Here is an 18,764-nt window from a genome sequence, read left to right on the forward strand (position 1 = left end):
AACTGCCTTGGGGGTACTGGAAAGAAAACATTGAAACTTTGGTATCACAAATCTGCCCAATTCTATCAAATGTGTAAAATAATTTAATGAGAATATTCTTAAAATCCATGCTAACTCGAATAAAAGTCTTCGAATTTTATGATGTTGCGAAAAGTTAAAAATATTCTCAGATCAGACCTTAGTAAAATGTAAAGCTTTGTGATGATAAGATGTAATACTTCTAGTATCTTCTTATTCCATTTTGAATGGTGAAATATTTAAGTAAGCTAATACCCTAAAGTTAAGAAAATAAAGTTAATACAAAAAAGATAAGTTGTGCGTTTAAGGATATGAGTTCGATAATATAATCCATTACACATAAAACAGATTTCCTTTGAATTTCGATCAATCTACTTAGACTTTACATGATTAAAATATTTTATTTGTAAGCTTTGTTACGCCAGTGCTCGGTTGTAACAACCCACTTTGATAAAAAAAAAATAGGAACAATACCAAAGTCCTGCAGTAAAAGAATTTATTGAGAGCAATGACTGAGTTTCAAGAAGAAGATTTGGACTGTGGTTTGAGTCAGTCGGAACACGAAGATGAGGAAGATGAGCCGTGTGGTTGGGGCTCATTTCACCCCAAAACACTCCAACAATTCAGGAAGCCGGGATGTGTATTATTTTTCTTCTGCTGTGCAATAGCAGTACAGGTCAGAATATATTTCCCCTAAAAATCTTTGAATAGCATCTGACGTTCGAAACTCAGTGAAAACTGCAGATAGTTCTCTCAAAAATGCCAGTGTCCTGTAAAGTCACGAAAAAGATAATGACTTTACAATTGTTTATACGGTTGTCAAACTAAACTTTAATTTATTTGAATAATTTATGAGAAAGGCCTGTCTGAAGTGGCTTTCTGTAATAGGAACCGACGATAAACCGCTGCTTAAATATTGTCATTGTCAGAACACCTTTTACTTTATGTTCATCTAAACCATAGGTCATTGTGAACTTTACTCATAGTGTGTCGGGGATGTTGCTTTTATCATTTGTTTGCACGAGTCTGGATTTAGAAAGAATGTTACAACTAAATGCAACTTGCTAATTCGTTCGTCAGTGAAATGAGGCTTCAAAGTTTATTTTGATTTTTTTGATGATGCAGGAATGTAATTAGTTCTAGACTTGATTTTCTCACAAAGAAAAAACATTCTTGACATTTTTGTTTGTTTGATAAGTTGATTTTGTTTTGTTTTTAATCAATATTGTAATTTTCATTCACATATATGTCAGAATTGAATAAGTATTCCCAATTAAATCAACTGTTAATGAGCGAGATTCTATATTTCCCTTTATATTGTTTATATGCTATAAATTGTTTAAGTGATTTCAAAAGAAAGCAATAAGGATACAATGTATATATATTTTACTTCTGACAGTTTTTATTTATTTTATAATGTTTAAAATCCTTGAAATAAGCTTTTTCAGCAATATCATTTTAGTTCATATTTAAATCAGGAAGTGGTCATTACCTGAATCCGTTTCCTACAGTACGTTGCTTGTCGCATTGCTGTAAATATATCAATTTTGTGGTAAACTAATTCACGCTATTTTCGGGAAAAATATGGGTCCCGCGAATTTGATTTCGAACAATATGTAGCACTAAACATTGTTTTAAACCCCGAGAATTGAATGCCTGAAAATATAAAATGAAAACGCCACAAAAACACGACTCATGGGTTGTAACAAGGAATCTCCCACATCAAGCTAGGACGAATTAGATACAATCATAGCTATTGGTTGATACCTATGACAACAGCGATACTTACATCCTGCATTGCAAGAATAAAAAAAAACCGTCATGGAAAATGGCCAGTTTAAAGGTATACACTGAAATCTATGTTTCAGGAACGACTTTTTTATAAAGCTTATTTGAATAGGCTTAAATTCACTACAAGAATCTATTACTATGTGTACCTTAGACCAAGACCTAAAAATGAATTATTTTTTAAAAATAATAATTTATAAAAAATAATTCATTTTTAGGTCTTGGTCTAAGGCTGGTACAGCACTACTTGCTATACATCAATACGCCGTACTTCTATATTTGGACTTTTTATTTTTTTAAATTGTTTTCAACAGTTAATTGTAACTTTGATAAAAAGACCCTCTTTGTTATTTTCATTCAGGCTCCTCATCAGTTGCTTATGTGAGCCTTTGATAAAGGTACAATCACCCACAGCGTACGCGATTCAGCTTCTGAATCTGTTTTGATCTTGAACTTTGTGATTTTTATGCTCGTTAAGTTTTGTGAGTTTTATGCTCATATAGTTTTATGAGTTTTATGCCGAGGAAGGATATCTGTTATCCGAAATATTTAAATTTTACCATCTTCTGGTGATGTTAAACATATTTAGACGTTTATTTAATTTATTGTTATGTTTCGCATCGTTTTTAACGATCCATCACTCCGTAAGAGTGATTGTTGACTAATATTTAGACGATTATAGATATATCGTCTCCATCGTATCAATTTGATCCGATGGAGCAGTGTAGCGAATAGAGTCGTCACATTCTGAGACGTTGTATAATATTGATTTGTTGTGACCTGCATCATTAATTTGATCCTCTATCCTACATAATAACACCTAGATGAACTGTCCCGTACTACCATACATCGTGTACTAAGTTACAGCCCTAGATTAATTCTACGAGAAGGAATGACCTGGCCAGAGAAAGCTGTATTTTTATATATCCTAGCTGGCCGAGTGGTCTAGGGCGCAAAGTAGGGTCTGAAAAATTCCCAACGATGTTAGAACTGTCAAATTTGCGATGCAAATGTTTTGTCGTTCCCTCCGCGGGACTCGAACTCGTACCGGTGTGACATCTATGGCAGCACCGCCTGCACTAAGTCCAGCGCCCTAGACCACTCGGCCAGTATATATATATATATATATATGTGTGTGTGTGCTGTGCGACTGCGTTATCAGAGTTCGAACAAACACTTCCCAACTGCATACGTCATTCTGTCATACGTCATTCTCGGGAGACCGATTTTGAGCCATTCACATTTCGGAGCATCTAAATATAAAGGACGTTGATGACACTCTGTCCATATTTAACAAATGCATTTGTTAAACAAAAGATGAACTATACTAATAAGAGGAAGGCATTAGCCTTAATTGCGAGCGAAACATTAAGTAGATTAAATTACTACCTTTGCTAAATTTGATTTTGGATATTTCCATTTCTAGGAGCTGGCAAAAGATATTCCAATTTTTAAAATTTTATACATATCGAACAATATTGGGTTCGGCAAAGTATGCCTGTTTTTCCTACCACAACCGTATGCTAGTGTTTTTTTTAAATGTCCGAGGAGTTCGAAACAAATGACACTTATGTCTTTGACATAAAGAAGGAACAAAAGTGAATAGGCAACTTGAACTCCATTAAAAATTGAGATCATGGTCAAGGTGCACCGGTAGAGTAAGCGTCCTCTGCTTTCTAGGAATACCCGCCGAGTTGCTTATAAAAAGTCAAGTCCATGGAAGACGAAAGACCTTTCATATGATTCGCATTTTTTAGAATATTTTTTGGATTACTGTATATGTTTTTGCAATGTTTTTTTTTTTCAGGGTATGGTGGTAAATGGTATTTTTAAAGTCATAACTACGACAATAGAGCGACGTTTTGATTTGAGTAGTACAGAAGTAGGATATATTGCAAGTAGTTACGAAATTGGCTCTTTGCTGGTTCTTTTCCCTGTCACATATTTTGGTGAAAAAGGAGTAAAACCTAGATACATTGGCTTTGGTGTCTTCATCAGTGCAGTTGGATCATTTATATGCTTCTTACCGAAGCTCATTGCTGGAAATTACAATGCAATTAATAGTGGCGGTGATAGCTTGTGTGATCTAACCAGTAACGGTTCTTCTACTTATTCGTGTGAAACACATACAGAAAGTTTATCAAACTATCGATTTGTTTTTTATGTAGGGCAAGCATTACACGGAGTTGGAGCTACTTCCATGTTAACATTAGCCGTGACATATATTGATGACAATGTTTCGGTCAGGTCGTCTTCTTTGTATTTAGGTAAGCAATTAAATAGTTCGGAACCAGCATAATTTAGATGGTTGGAAGCCGTATTTGTATTTGAAAATGTCCTTAATTCTTCATTATTTAGTGATTTAAGTACATATACAGGTTACAGACCACCAATTCAACCAATGAGCATTTGGAACGTACGCAAAAATAGTCCTACGCAGAAATTACCCCTGTTCCTCATAGTGCTGTGAAAAAAGTGCTCATCTTATTTAAAAAATTGAAACAGTTTCTGAAAGGAAAAACATTTCTGTACATTTTATAGGTGCATTTTGCTTCTTGTGATGTGAAGATTAATCTCCATAATGATTTTTAAATATACCCCTATCTTGTGAAAACACTGGGATTTCCCATGCTATTTATAGACCCTTCACTTCCGGTGACCAGTACTGCACTGCAAGTCTGCTAACCCCACATGCCATTCTGAGGATTGTGAGCTGACATATGTAGAATCATGCTGATATATAGTCCTCTGCAGGTTAAAGTTAAGGTAAAGTCCAGAGAAGCCATTGAATATTGTGAAATTAGCATAGAAGCCTATGGAAAGTGGAATTAGTGGTTTTTAGCCTTAAATTGAAGCCATGGCAAAATGAAAAGTTTCTTGAAATAGCTCTAAACTACTTGAAGATCTTGTTAACTTTGCCATGAGAGGAATACACTACAAAAATCCTTCAAAATATGCATTTTTTTAAGTTATAGGTCCAAATTATGGAAAATTGGTCTTTTTGGCTGATTTTTATGTCCTATCTTGTAAAAAGTGTAGAAAATTTAGTAAAAATATCAAATATTAAACTTTGAGGGCTATATTTACCTAAATATGGTGGTAATAAGCACTTGAAATCAAGTTTTGTGTAGATTTGAGCAAAAATTAGGTTAGAAATGAGGAAAAACTCACTTTCATTACTGCGGTTAAGGCCATATCAGCATTCCCCTATGGCAACATGGAAAATCCATTATTGAGTACTTTGTTTGCTTTAGGTGCCCTTTACTGGTCATGTTTTAATGTGAAAACACTGTATTTACAAATTTAAAGCCAAATATATCACCTTTTGTGAAAATTTAAAGATTTAGGATTTTTGACATGTGATCAAGAAAAAGGGGGAGGCATGTCAGAAATAAATTTTTAAAAATAGACCAATTTCTCAGAAAATGATTACTTTTAAAACTATTTCTTCATTAATATTGTTAAAAAACAAGTTGTGATTGATATTTTTTATTTGAAAAGTCAGAAAAAGTTCTTTGCAAATATTTAATGCATTTAAGTATGGTAGAATATTGTCACTTTTTTGCTCGCACAACTTGGTTACCCTATATTTAAAAATCAAATATTTAAAAAAGTGCTTGTCACATTTCACTGAAACTTTGCAAATGCATTCAGTATGTGTGTAAGAAGATACCTGTATAGTTATTTATTTTTCCTAAGACAAAAAGTGACTCTTTAGGTTACAGACCACCAATTCAACCAATGAGCATTTGGAACGTACGCAAAAATAGTCCTACGCAGAAATTACCCCTGTTCCTCATAGTGCTGTGAAAAAAGTTCTCATCTTATTTAAAAAATTGAAACAGTTTCTGAAAGGAAAAACATTTCTGTACATTTTATAGGTGCATTTTGCTTCTTGTGATGTGAAGCCTAATCTCCATAATGATTTTTAAATATACCCCTATCTTGTGAAAACACTGGGATTTCCCATGCTATTTATAGACCCTTCACTTCCGGTGACCAGTACTGCACTGCAAGTCTGCTAACCCCACATGCCATTCTGAGGATTGTGAGCTGACATATGTAGAATCATGCTGATATATAGTCCTCTGCAGGTTAAAGTTAAGGTAAAGTCCAGAGAAGCCATTGAATATTGTGAAATTAGCATAGAAGCCTATGGAAAGTGGAATTAGTGGTTTTTAGCCTACAAGACATTTTTTCAACTGAGAAGTATCATCATAATACACAATAAGAAAACTCAATTTACTCGTTGAATGATAATCTTAATGTACATCAAGTCATAATGCATATCAACGAATACCTTTTTACACAAATGTGCCACACATGAGAATCATACGATTTTCATCATACAATTATCATATGTATCGAGCACCATATGATAGTCATATGTTTCAGTATACATATGATTATTGCAAGATTATTATATGTTTTCCAGCCATAATTAACATATAAGAATCATATGATTATCTTACATTTCATGACTATATGTTAAATATCATATGATTATCATATGATTACCATATCATACCATGACATATTTGGCTGTGACCACCTTTCGTGTTTGATCTTATTGTTGTTGTAGTTTTTTATAATTCATTTATATGCATAAGGCGTGAACCGAAGTGCTCCGAATAAACGATGTGGGCTTTTAATGAAACAATCAGTCGTTTGTCTAAAGGTCATACATTTACTTTTTTCGTTGTCCTTTGTGACGTCAGGAAGATCGCGGTCCAAAGTAAAAGTAGTTCCGGATAGACACTTAAATTCAGCAAATTCATTACATGAAGTCAATTACTACAAACACCTTTTGCCCTATATTAAGGAGATAGACCAAGGGTAAGGTGCACAACTCTACGTTTGTATTCAGGCTCTTTATATCAATCTCATGTAAGCATTCGAGTAACTTGGTTTGATTTCATTCTGTTTCAAATGAAAGCTTGACAGGCTTTGGTGAAATTAAATATGATACAAACATATCACCGATTTTAAGAGTTATGTCCCTGAGGTCTAACTCCTTAAACAATAATGGTGACGTATGATATTACTAATAAAAATGGAAGAATACACTAATTAGACTCGTGAAGAATTTAAGCTGTATTCCGTTACTATAATGGAATTTAATGTTTGGTTCTTTTATAAAACAAATTACTAGTTCATTTTTGGAAGTTTTGTAATGCGTATAAGCATTATACATTGGAGTAACTTTAATATCCCAGAAATTGGTTCATCGACAGTATATTGTTCTCTCATCTCCAATTTTGCTAAAATTTGTTTTTAATAGCTAAGAAAAATGTCAAAATGTGTCGATTATTATATTTTCATGAAAGAAATGTAATTGAGGGAACTACAATTCGAGCGGTAATAAAATTTTCTAAGGATAAAGGCTAGACTAGGGCAATAGACATGCACAACAAAGCACAAAAATAATCATATAATATGAACAAAGAAATAAAAATGAATGTGCAACCTCTACTTTCCCAAACTGGGAGTATGTACAGGGGTCGCTGGTATGGCAAGCGTGCTCTAATTTAAAACAAAATACCCACCGGGTATTAAAATAAAATGTCACATCCAGGGTAGACGAAAGAGAAAAGAAAAACTATGACACGATGAACAGATCTATTCCCATGGTGCAGATTAATACACCATAACGATCCACGAGTTCACGATACGACAACTAATCAATAAAAGCAGTCAAAGCTTTGTATGACCGACAAAAGCATTTTCATTTTTTTACTCACTGACTGAATACCGTTACAGGTAAATTGCCCACTTTCAGCCAACCGGATGATACAGTTATGGTACCAACATAAATTACCATAGAAAGTAAAATCATTTTAAAAAAAAGCCTGAAGTTGTAAATTTGAAATAGAATATTGATATTATAACCTGTCTATTTTCAGGTATATACAATGCAATGTCTATACTTGGACCATCTCTTGGGTTTGTAATTGGAGGCACCTTCCTGAATATTTATGTTGATTTTGATTCCGTCGATGCTAATAGGTAATTACAAACACTACTTTCTATTTTTTTGTTTCACTAACACTTAAATGTGATGGGTGCCGTTGGCGGAACAAGATATACATAACCTCCCGGAGCACCGGTTGTCACTCATGTTTTTGGGTGCTCTTATTCCAAGTGTCCTGTCTCGTTTTTCTTATCTCCAGTTTTAGATGTAATTTCAATTGTTTGCTGTTGTCCATATTGTTTATGTGAGTTATTTTATGTTTTTGCCTTGGTATTTGATTCTGATATCTATATTGTTCTTCTAGATTGATGCTTCAGTATTTTTACAATCTTTACTTGTAGGGTTAAATGAAAATAGCAGGAATCGTCTTTGTAGTGGAATTATCCGAATGAGGGTTAGGAAAATACAAACATAGCAATCATAAACATTGCAAGTTTCGATATGCTGTACGCGTGTTTCAACGAGCAACCTCTCATCAGCAGCTTTAGAAGCAAACATATATAGAAAGATCTAAATCTAAAATATTTCTTGTATACAAGAAGTACTCAAAACTATAACTATCGAAATGAGAAATCAAATGCATCACCAAGAGGTTCTACCATGTGCATGTTTTTTACCTCTATTCTTTACATTTGCAATCATGTTTATAGTGATGATTGACAGTCGGTAATTTTACTCGGAAAATTGTCGAATATCATCACCAAAAAATAATGCAATGCGTGTCATCAGTAATTTGTTTGCTTTTGCGACTAGTGGATTCATAGTATAATCTCTGATTTACATTGTGTACGTTATAGTTAAGAAATAATTGGCTGTATTCGGTTAAAACGATACAGCGCCTTCCAACAACAAATGTATCCGGCTTTATCGAAAATGTAATCAAGGGAACCAAGGTTATAACGGTAATCAAAAGAATGTAATCCAGGGACAAAGACCAGACATGGGAAATAGACATACACAAGAACATACAGTAACTAAAATCGTACAAACAAAGTAACAAAAACAAGTGAGCAACTCGGACTCCTCTAAAAACTGGGATCATGGACCAGATGCACCGGTGGGTTAAGCGTCCTCTGCTTTTCTAGAAACATTCGCCGAGTTGCTCATAAAAAGTCAAGTCCGAGGAAGACAAACGAGCAAAGGAAAACTATGACCCAGTTTTCACGGTGCAGATGGATACACCATAACGATCTAGTTCGAGGAAGAGATTATCATTAGGTTGGAGTTCCTCGTCGATACCATTTTTCTCACCGTATTACCGTATCTCACCCACTGCGTGCGCAATCTCGTAAAATATGGCATTGTTAAATAGATAGTTCGTAAACGATTATTTCTTACCAATATTTGTTTGAAAGTTCTTTAAAAATAATAGTTTTATCTAGAATAACCGGTGCTTGATTATTCTTTCGGTTTGTTAAGACTTTGAACTAATGAAATTACCCATATTTTAAACCTGGTTGTGACGTCACACTGTCCACATCGATACTTATCAGAAGTTGAATGTAGGTAATTTTAATTCAAATAATTAATCGAAAAACAAATTCAAACTGAGAAACAGACACTGTTGGGTAAGAAATGAAGAATCTAACACCTAACACCTGTACGAGTGCAAGTTAGGGAAATCTCAGACACCCGAGGGTAAGATTTTATAGCTTCGCCGATTTAGCTATCTTATATATTACCCAAGGATGTCTGAAAAATCCCCATCTTGTATTAAAAAAGCTGGTGTTTATTTTTTCGTCTCACTTCGAGTTTCTTTTGAGTTGAAAGGGTCTACATTTGAGTGTTAATTATGACGTATATATGTGGCCAGTGATACGTCATGATCAGGTGTCTGAGTGATTTTAAAACATAAACAAACTGCAAGAAAAAAATAACCAATCACTAGTTATTCTTGATAACAGTTACAGTTATAAAGATTTTGCAAACACATATTAATGAAATATAATCGTTCACGAACTCTTTACTCATATGTGACAATTATTTTTTACAGAAGAGCGCATGCGCATGTGATCTGTCTCAACCTGTGGGTGAGATTAGGAAATCTCTCGGCTAAAATATTAATTTTCTTGTCTCTTCAGTGAGGAGTAATAGTTCTCTAACCAGTCTCCACGGGTGATCGAGATTAACTCTCTTGCACACACGCAGGTATTCGATTCCTAATGATTCGATTAAATAAGTTGTCGGCTTTCCAATGGGTATCTCCAATAGCACCCCTCTTCTTGCAGATCGATTCCTTCACACTTATGATATTGTTGAGCTGTTCATGTAGATAAATAAAAATCAGCATCAAGGTAAAGGTTATCATAGTGTGCATGTATCATTTACAAATTATGTAAAATATATTGTAACTATTGCAATCTAAAGATAATATTTCTATTTCAGCCTAACCCTCACACCTTCGAATCCCCGTTGGGTCGGGGCCTGGTGGATGGGTTTTGTCCTGTCAAGTGCTTTATTCTTTATATTATTTATACCAATATGTGGATTTCCCTCCGCTCTTCCAGGTTTGTACATTTTACCAAAGAAGAGAACATAGTATTCTCATCCATGTGGTCGTTTACATTCGATATAACCACTTTCCGAAACCATTGCATAGCCGGAATAACTCTTTAAGGAGGTAGACCTTTCAAGTAATATAGCCAACTTCACGGAGTAGAGTTGATCCTGACTAAATAGCAATTACCTGATGAATTTCCATTTGCCGTTAACTGGACGATTGACAAATAGATTAAAATTTCTTACCTGTGAAATATAACCAGAATAAGTATGGTAAACACCCCACCGGGATTAAAATGCCAGCCAAAGGCCTCCCATTTGTCTTCAATGAACGACGATGAAACCCTGACAACACAGGACAGACGGCAGCTGGCCCCAAAACATCATTATACACAGATACAGCGAAAAAGTAGCCCCTATATACTCAAGTAACATAAAAATAAACTGAAGTTGAAAACGAAGCAAGATATACAGAGGCCACTTTAACTGTAAGAAATCTTCTCGGAAATTGACAATTAACTACCTACATTGTAACACATTTCATCAGGTAATGGTAAATCAATCAAGGAAAAAGCAACTCGCTTCCCTGTAGTTATCATGTATTAGTAATTTCAATATGTGTGGTATTTTCGGATTTGGATTCGTCGAGTGTTTTATATGATTACTAATAGAATAATTAATTGGAAAGAGTGAATAACCAAAATAATAGTTTAAGTGCGGAAGAACGCCTAAATTGAACGAGTGTGCTTGACTGGTTCCGCGCACGAGATAAATCCTCAGGCGTTCATGGCACGAGTGATTTTATTTTGGTTATTCAAGATGACCAACTGATTATCCTATCAATTATATATAATTTCTTCATTATTTATTTATTTCCGTGTGAATTATCGAAGACTGGGAACATCGATAAAACACGGCTATCTAAATAATAATTCATTTTTATCTTAAACAAATAAAAAAAAACAAAAAAGAAATTGTAGTCGAACATAAGAGTATTGTTGTTTGGAGTCAAATTTTTGGATAGTATTTTCCGCTTAAACACATCCTTAATCTTTTATCCTAACTATCTGAATTTTCATTTTAAGGGTCATCGAAATACCGGGAAGAGAAAGAAAAGGAAGTGTACAGAAAGCAAATACCTGCTACATCTTCTCCAGAGAAAGATAATAAACTGTTACAAGCGTGGTCGTCAGTCAAAGTTCTACTGACAAATCCTACATTCATGTTCCTAAATCTAGCACTAATTGCTGATCGTTCGTATTTTTAAACTTACATTTAAGTGTCAGTCCCTGTAAGAATCAGGCAGTAGGTTAAACATAGTATGAAAAAAACATCATTTTGATAGTGTAATTTGACTATTTGCACCATTTGAATCAAGGAAACAGACAAGATTTTCCATATCGTGCAGGCCTATTGAGTTACAATTTTATTGAAATGTACAGAAAATGAACATTTCAAGGGCAGATAACTCTGTCAAAACCTAATTTTTCTAAATTTATATTTAAAAACTTCTGATTCTTACAAATAGTTACATTTAAGAACATTCAGATGAAATGTAGCACAAGAAATTCACGATTTTATTTTATAGATTACTTTCGACAATTTGGGGGGAGATATATTACGTCTGGTGAGTATTTCAGTCTTGTGATTGTTGTTCTCATTTAAACTGCAAGTTAATACATTTATCCATGCTTTTAGTGTAGAAATGTTGTCATATATACCGAAAAAAAGATTACTATAATGCGAGCTTTAATAATTGTTGTTTAAGGCTGATCGTCCATTTTAAATATCTACTTAATTGTTTTTTTATAATATAGTTACCAGTGTTATATCGAATGTTCCCAGTGACATATTTTTCGATAATTCACACTGTGAAATAATTTCGGTAATTTCACTGTCGGAGTTTCTCCCGCCAATACGTGTCACAACTTTGATATCAATCTGCCAATCACAGAATTTAAAATTCATGTTGAAAATAACGGTAAATTATGAAGAAAATAATATAATAAATAGGCTAATCAATTGGTTACTCACTGTTTTCAGTTAATTATCCTAATATTAATCAATTCATTTTATTATTCAAACAAAAGGTTAAAACTTCCAATGTAATAACCCACAACTTAAGTAGCACTCCAGCTAAGAATCATGCAAAATGTTATTCATGTGTAAAAAGCCTACATATTTTTATTTTTGATATTTTGTTTGAATTGCCATAGTAAAAGAAATTAACATTCAGTTTTTTTATATAATCTGTGTTCTTGGGAGATAAAAATTCTATAGAATGCACAGTAGATTTCAAAATTAAGGGAGATAACTATGTAAATGAACTTAAAATACAATAGAATCTATTGGATTTTCAATGTTAATTATCATTTAAGAGCAGGCAGATTAGAATGAATAATTATACATTTCATAATATAGACCCATAAAACATCTTAATTACAAAAATAAAAATATGTAGCCTTTTTGGGGTGTATCACGTTTTTCAGATTTTGCATGATTCTTACATAGACAGCTACTTAATCATTTATCATATCGTTTTGGTGAAATGTGTAACAATTTCATTGGAAAGTACTACAAGTTAAATATTCTGGGGAAGATGACTCTGTCAAAAATCTCAGCTTTCTAAATTGTAAATGAAAAATGAAAAATTCCCTTTGAAAAGTTCAGGTGTGCGATCATTTCAAACGAAGAACACTTGCTTGGGAGAAATTATATTGTCATATTTGGTGGGGTTTTTTTTAACAATAAAGCATTTTCAATTTCTACGCATTGTGCCTGATTCTTAAAAAGTCTCAAAGTTTACAGAAATACACTGTGTCATTATTGTTTTGTTTGTACTTTTTCTTTAATCTTTCCTTTAGGTTTCGTGTTAATTGGACTTACATCATTTAGTCCTAAATTAGTTGAGGCTCAGTTTTCTCTCGATGCCTCTACCGCCGCTGCTTACATTGGTAAGTTTACCTTTCAATACAATTTATTGCGTTAAGATAAATTAATTCATCAAATGTGAACGCATGTTGGAAAAGTTCTTATTGCGGGAATATTCATAGTTGTCGGAACTTAAGTAAACATTAAATAACAAATACGTCTGTCGTCATCATAGTTTTTAGTCGAACTGTCGACGTCCGTCCTCGTTCAAAACCCACCACCACTCAAATCGACTTTTAATGAATTGATAGCCATGATCTCGATCGTCCTTCCAGTGCAGCTCAAATAATGTGAAATAACCTCAACCGCAATAGTCAAAGATAGTTGAAAATTTAAGGAATGACTATTTTGATCTATGAAGAAATAATCTCAATCACGTGGTCATACTAAATAACCTGCAAACCAGGTAATTGTTAAGGGTGCACCATGGGCATTGAGGTGTTCTATGGGTATAATGTAGGGCATATTTCTACCTAGAGAGCTATTTAATCTACTCAGTAGCCTACGTAAATCTGTATTGAAATTGGAACTGTTCTATTTCAACTAGCTGTAACGTTAATAATTGATTTGGTAAGTTGACTGTTATATATGTTTACGTTTATAATTGATTTGATAAGTTGCCTGTTGTATATTTTACGTTTATAATTGATTTGGTAAATTGCCTGTTGTATATGTTTACGTTAATAATTGATTTGGTAAGTTGCCTGTTGTATATGTTTACGTTTATAATTGATTTGGTAAGTTGCCTGTTGTATATGTTTACGTTTATAATTGATTTGGTCAGTTGCCTGCTGTATATGTTTACGTTTATAATTGATTTGATAAGTTGCCTGTTGTATATTTTACGTTTATAATTGATTTGGTAAGTTGCCTGTTGTTTACAATTTATTTGGTAAGTTGACCTTTGTATACGTGTATAAGTTTTTTTTTAAATTAACTGCTAATGACTTTAAGAACTTTATTTTGAGGAATGACAATATATCAAGAAATGAATTTAACAGATGTTAATAACGACATTATCGCCCAAAACTACGTTCATGAGGTGATGGATACTCTTTTATATTCCCATCAGAATACAAACGCATTACTTCAGAAATTCAATCAAACAACTATAAATGGTTGTTTTCACAACAGAATATTGTACACAATTTTTTCAGGCTACGTAACAATTCCAGCGGGAGCAATAGGTTCAGTGCTAGGTGGCTACTTAATAAAGAAGTTTAACCTAGATCTAAAAAGTGTAATCCGTTTTTGTCTTGGTGTCACTGCTCCGTGTGTAATCTTTGCTCTTGGATTATTGGCTTCTTGTGACAATGTTCCATTTGCTGGTGTCAATATAGATTATGGGGACGCAATAAATGGGTAAGTCGTTAATTAAATAGTAAAATATACCTCTTCAAATACGAATCGAAACACACACGAAAAAAAAGGTTGATGTAAAATTCAAAATGTATTTATATTGCAATTTAATATTGCAACTATTATTTAATGATTTAACATATAATGAAACGTCGAATAACATATTTGCTGTTCAGATTTAAACAAGCATTTTGTCATATTTCATAATACAGTACATAGAGGGAATAGAGGTTTTTCAGATCATTATTTAACTGAAATAGCGCAGATTTTACTGTTGTAATAAAAGCATGATGTCTGTATGTGATCTTCGTCATTAGATAGAGAAAGATATCACATCACCAGTCCCCTTTTAAGCCTTACTGACGCCACTTTCGGATTTTGGATTTTACATTTTTGAGTTAAGTGACTACATTCATACAAATATGGGCCAGTTTCCCGTTTCAGGGCTCTTACTCAGACATACTCCCACCATATGCCGTAACATTATGAATGGTTTATTTCTTGTGATCTAGGTTTTTGATTTTTTTATCATAATTTATAAATACAGAAGCAACATTCTTGGATCTATAGAAAGTACTTTTCCTTCGAACTGTTTGTCTTTTAAAAGTCTTAATGCAAATTTAAAAATATTTGACCGCTTTCATTTTGGGAAAAATATTATTTTGTGTCATTCTTTCCATCACATCAAATTCAAAATTCATAGCTGTATCAATCTGGAATTTGTGTTCATATTTGTTCCATCTACTCAGAGTTTGACCTCTGTGGTGATTTTAGTGTATATATATATATATATATTTGCTTTTTTTAGAGAAAACTAAATATAATGACATAATAGTTCAAATTCATTTTTTTATTTCAATTTAAAACGATTTAAGCAACTTTCCGTTTGTTTAATCACACATATGCTGTGTGTAATGGAGGTCCATGATGTGGACGTTACTATGGACAATAACCTATTACACTCTCAATTTTGACCCAAATAGTACAATAAATGTTAGTATATTAAAAAAGCTGCTAGAAGTACTTCTCTACACCCCTTCCGACATATCGTGGGCTTCGATTTTAAATTCAGGCATTCCATGCTTGCTTTTTGACATTTTTAAAATATTTTGTTCACATGGTTACTGGGAACATGTGGAAGATATGGTATCCTTTTATGGGCTAAAATAGCATAGTATTAATTTAATTAAATTTAATTTAATAGCAATTTAAGTTACTTCATGTTCTTTGTCCAGGATTACATCCTTTTGATTACCCTATAATTTTGGTTCCCTTGATTATTCTTTTGCCATTATGAGACAGCAGTTTTGTTAAAATGAAGTCCAATAAAACTGGTCTCTTTCTCCTAAATTCATCTGTTTGCCCATTTACAATGTCTGAATAACAGAATTTAAATGTTTCGTGTATTTAATGTTTCTCTAATTCAGATCTACAACCATAAGGTTTCTGGGAGATTTTGTCCATTCACATAACTGCGTTGCTAACTGCCAATGTTCTGATGATTATAATCCAGTTTGTGGCACCAACAATGTTATGTATTACTCTTCTTGTTTTGCTGGATGTCAGAATCTGTCTTCTGTAGGACTTACTCAGGTGGGAAAAAAATAAAATAGCGATTTACTTACCTAGTTGTGTATAAAGTCAAATGGCAAAATCATGATTCATGATGGCAAAAGGCATATTAGTAGAACAATATCATGCATTGCTCTCCATGAATTGTCGTCACAATGTTGTGTTGTTATCAAGACAAGCTAATGAATTATATAATGCATCTACCCACAATGCTATGCGGCAGGATCGATTTCTACTGGATAAACTCAGATAAATAGAGAACACATGTATGTAATACTCTCCTCTTTTTTTTTTTTTTTTTTTTTTTCGTGGCGGAAACAAAATGCTACTGAAGAAACGCAGATAAGTAGAAAAAACATGTATGCAATACTCTCCTGTTTTGATTGGTGGCAGGAACCGACTGCCACTGGGGAAATTATGATAAGTAGAAACCACTTTTTATACATTATTTACCATCCCTTCGGCTCCTGCGTATGGAGTGTTCATATCACAACTCATATGTTATGCCAGAGCTTGCCGAAACTACGCAGACTTTTTGTATCGCGCTAGAACTCTAACAAATAGGCTTCTGGAACAGGGTTATGTTGCTACAAAATTGAAGTCATCACTACAGAAGTTTTATGGTCGTCATCATGAACTCGTGGATCATTATGGTGTATCCATCAGCACCATGAAAACTGATTTATTCAACGGGTCATAGTTTTCCTTTCCTCGTTTGTCTACCCCGGACTTGACTTTTTATGAGCAACTCGGCGGGTGTTTCTAGAAAAGCAGATGACGCTTACTCTACCGGTGCACATGGTCCATGCTCCCAGTTTTTAGTGGAGTCCGAGTTACTCATTTACTTTTGTTACTTTGTATGTATGATTTTAGTTGCTTTGTGTTCTTTGTTGTGTGTGTCTGTTTTCCATGTCTGGTCTTTGTCCCTGGATTACGTTCTTTTGATTACCACTATAACCTTGGTTCCCTTGATTACTCCTTCCCTTAACCTGTGATAATCTTGTGGGAAACATATGTTGAGTACAAGTATGAAAACTTGATTTTTAATAATTATGTTAGGAGCTAAACATTTTCTCATTATAATTCATTGCGAAAAATCTTAGCTCGATAGTATTAACAATCTAATTATTCACATACCATGCTTTGCAATGGACCAATTTAGGAATTCAACTTCCGTCATCGTAAAAAATGTTGCATCGTTGCAGCATCCTCATAACATACGTTTTTACCAATGGGGAACTTATGAACAATAACAATCCTAAAATGCAATACAGTTTGAATCGTTCATTTAGATTCAGTAACAATAATTTCAGCCGATCATTTCTCAAAAATTTGTTAACGTAAAGTAAGTTGTACGTCTTAACCTACGAAATCTCGTTGTTACGTCGGTGAGTAAGAAATGAAATAATATTCTCGTGTTTAGTAAGATTCTTTGGTCATTTAAAAATATATATCGAAGTAATGGCGTCATAATACTTTGAACTACTATGACGTCATTACTTTAGACTAATTTTACACTAATGATTTTTGAAAAGACTGCAGATCCTCAGAAACTTATGCGAAAAAAACATATATAGCTAAATAGTGTAATATTCTTGTGTCGAAAACAGTAGAAAGTCTTGTACAAGTGTACGAATGCAGATATCAATGTGTGTTTTTCATTTCCATGCAAATACAGAAGCACTATTTGATTTTCTCGTCAATTGATTGCAAGTGATTTTATAGAACTTAATGCTATATGTTTGTAAAAGATTACACCATAATGAAACAGACACCGTAGACATTTTAATTTACTTTTTTCAGATATATGGTAGTTGTAGTTGTATATTGGCAAACCCCGCGGGTTCACAGGCGAAGATGGGAAAATGTGACTCATCGTGTGCATATTTGCCTTTGATTCTGTCAACCTTAGCTATACTTTTGTTATTGACTTCATTGGCGAGAGTGCCATTTTTAACAGCTACTCTCAGGTAAATTACATTTATTTTTTTTCTGTACCATTCATATATGATAATATCCACCAATAAAGCTTATTCTTAGGGATTATATATCAAATACGCGGTTCAATGTGGGCGTATTATAATGTATTTTGTGTTTAATGAATACAGGGAAGTATGATGAAACCTCTCTTAAGTACCATTCTGTGTAAGAATCAATGGGTGGCACATCATATTTCTCAATTTAGTCTTTTTTGCCTCAAATACATTCAATACATTTAAAAAAGAAATTAACAGCTATTTGTATTTATTCTTAAACATCGTTGACGTAGATATTTTTTGACTGCTTATATAAGGAAAAAGTTATCTTCTCAGGTAGAGCAAACTTCTGGTCATATAGGACATGTGGTCTTTTATGCAGGTTAATTATACACGGAATGCTCTTGACTTACTTTTGACGTAATTAATTTTTCTCTTTGATGAGATTGGAGCCGTTGACAAGTCCTCTTAGTATTTCTCTGTCCTTGGCTGATTTGCTTCATCTGTCAATGTCCTACACTCTAAACTATTTCTCTATATCCCATTATTCTCCGTCGGGTTTCATTCGGTCTACCACCCGTTTTTTACCTTCTAGAATTTCTAGAATTTATGTTTTAGTGTTTCTTTTAAGTTTGTTAATTAGTTATGTT

At 33.4% G+C, this 18,764-nt stretch overlaps 1 protein-coding gene across 1 annotated transcript in view; it reads left to right on the forward strand.

The window, feature by feature from the left end:
• Positions 1-526: 526 nt before the first annotated feature.
• The window catches only part of LOC148598376 (solute carrier organic anion transporter family member 4A1-like), a 30,134-nt gene continuing 11,896 nt past the window's right edge, over positions 527-18,764 (forward strand). Inside the window, exons 1-9 of the mRNA XM_088562172.1 lie at positions 527-694; positions 3,614-4,073; positions 7,710-7,812; positions 10,163-10,284; positions 11,362-11,529; positions 13,141-13,230; positions 14,365-14,569; positions 15,994-16,159; positions 17,942-18,108. Coding sequence (XP_088418298.1) covers positions 527-694; positions 3,614-4,073; positions 7,710-7,812; positions 10,163-10,284; positions 11,362-11,529; positions 13,141-13,230; positions 14,365-14,569; positions 15,994-16,159; positions 17,942-18,108 — 1,649 coding nt within the window. The remainder of the gene's footprint in view (positions 695-3,613; positions 4,074-7,709; positions 7,813-10,162; positions 10,285-11,361; positions 11,530-13,140; positions 13,231-14,364; positions 14,570-15,993; positions 16,160-17,941; positions 18,109-18,764) is intronic.

This window comes from Perna viridis, chromosome 14 (assembly GCF_037379345.1).
Source record: "Perna viridis isolate PV_CMFRI_1.1 ecotype Kerala chromosome 14, ASM3737934v1, whole genome shotgun sequence".
Taxonomy (NCBI): Eukaryota; Metazoa; Mollusca; class Bivalvia; order Mytilida; family Mytilidae; genus Perna; species Perna viridis.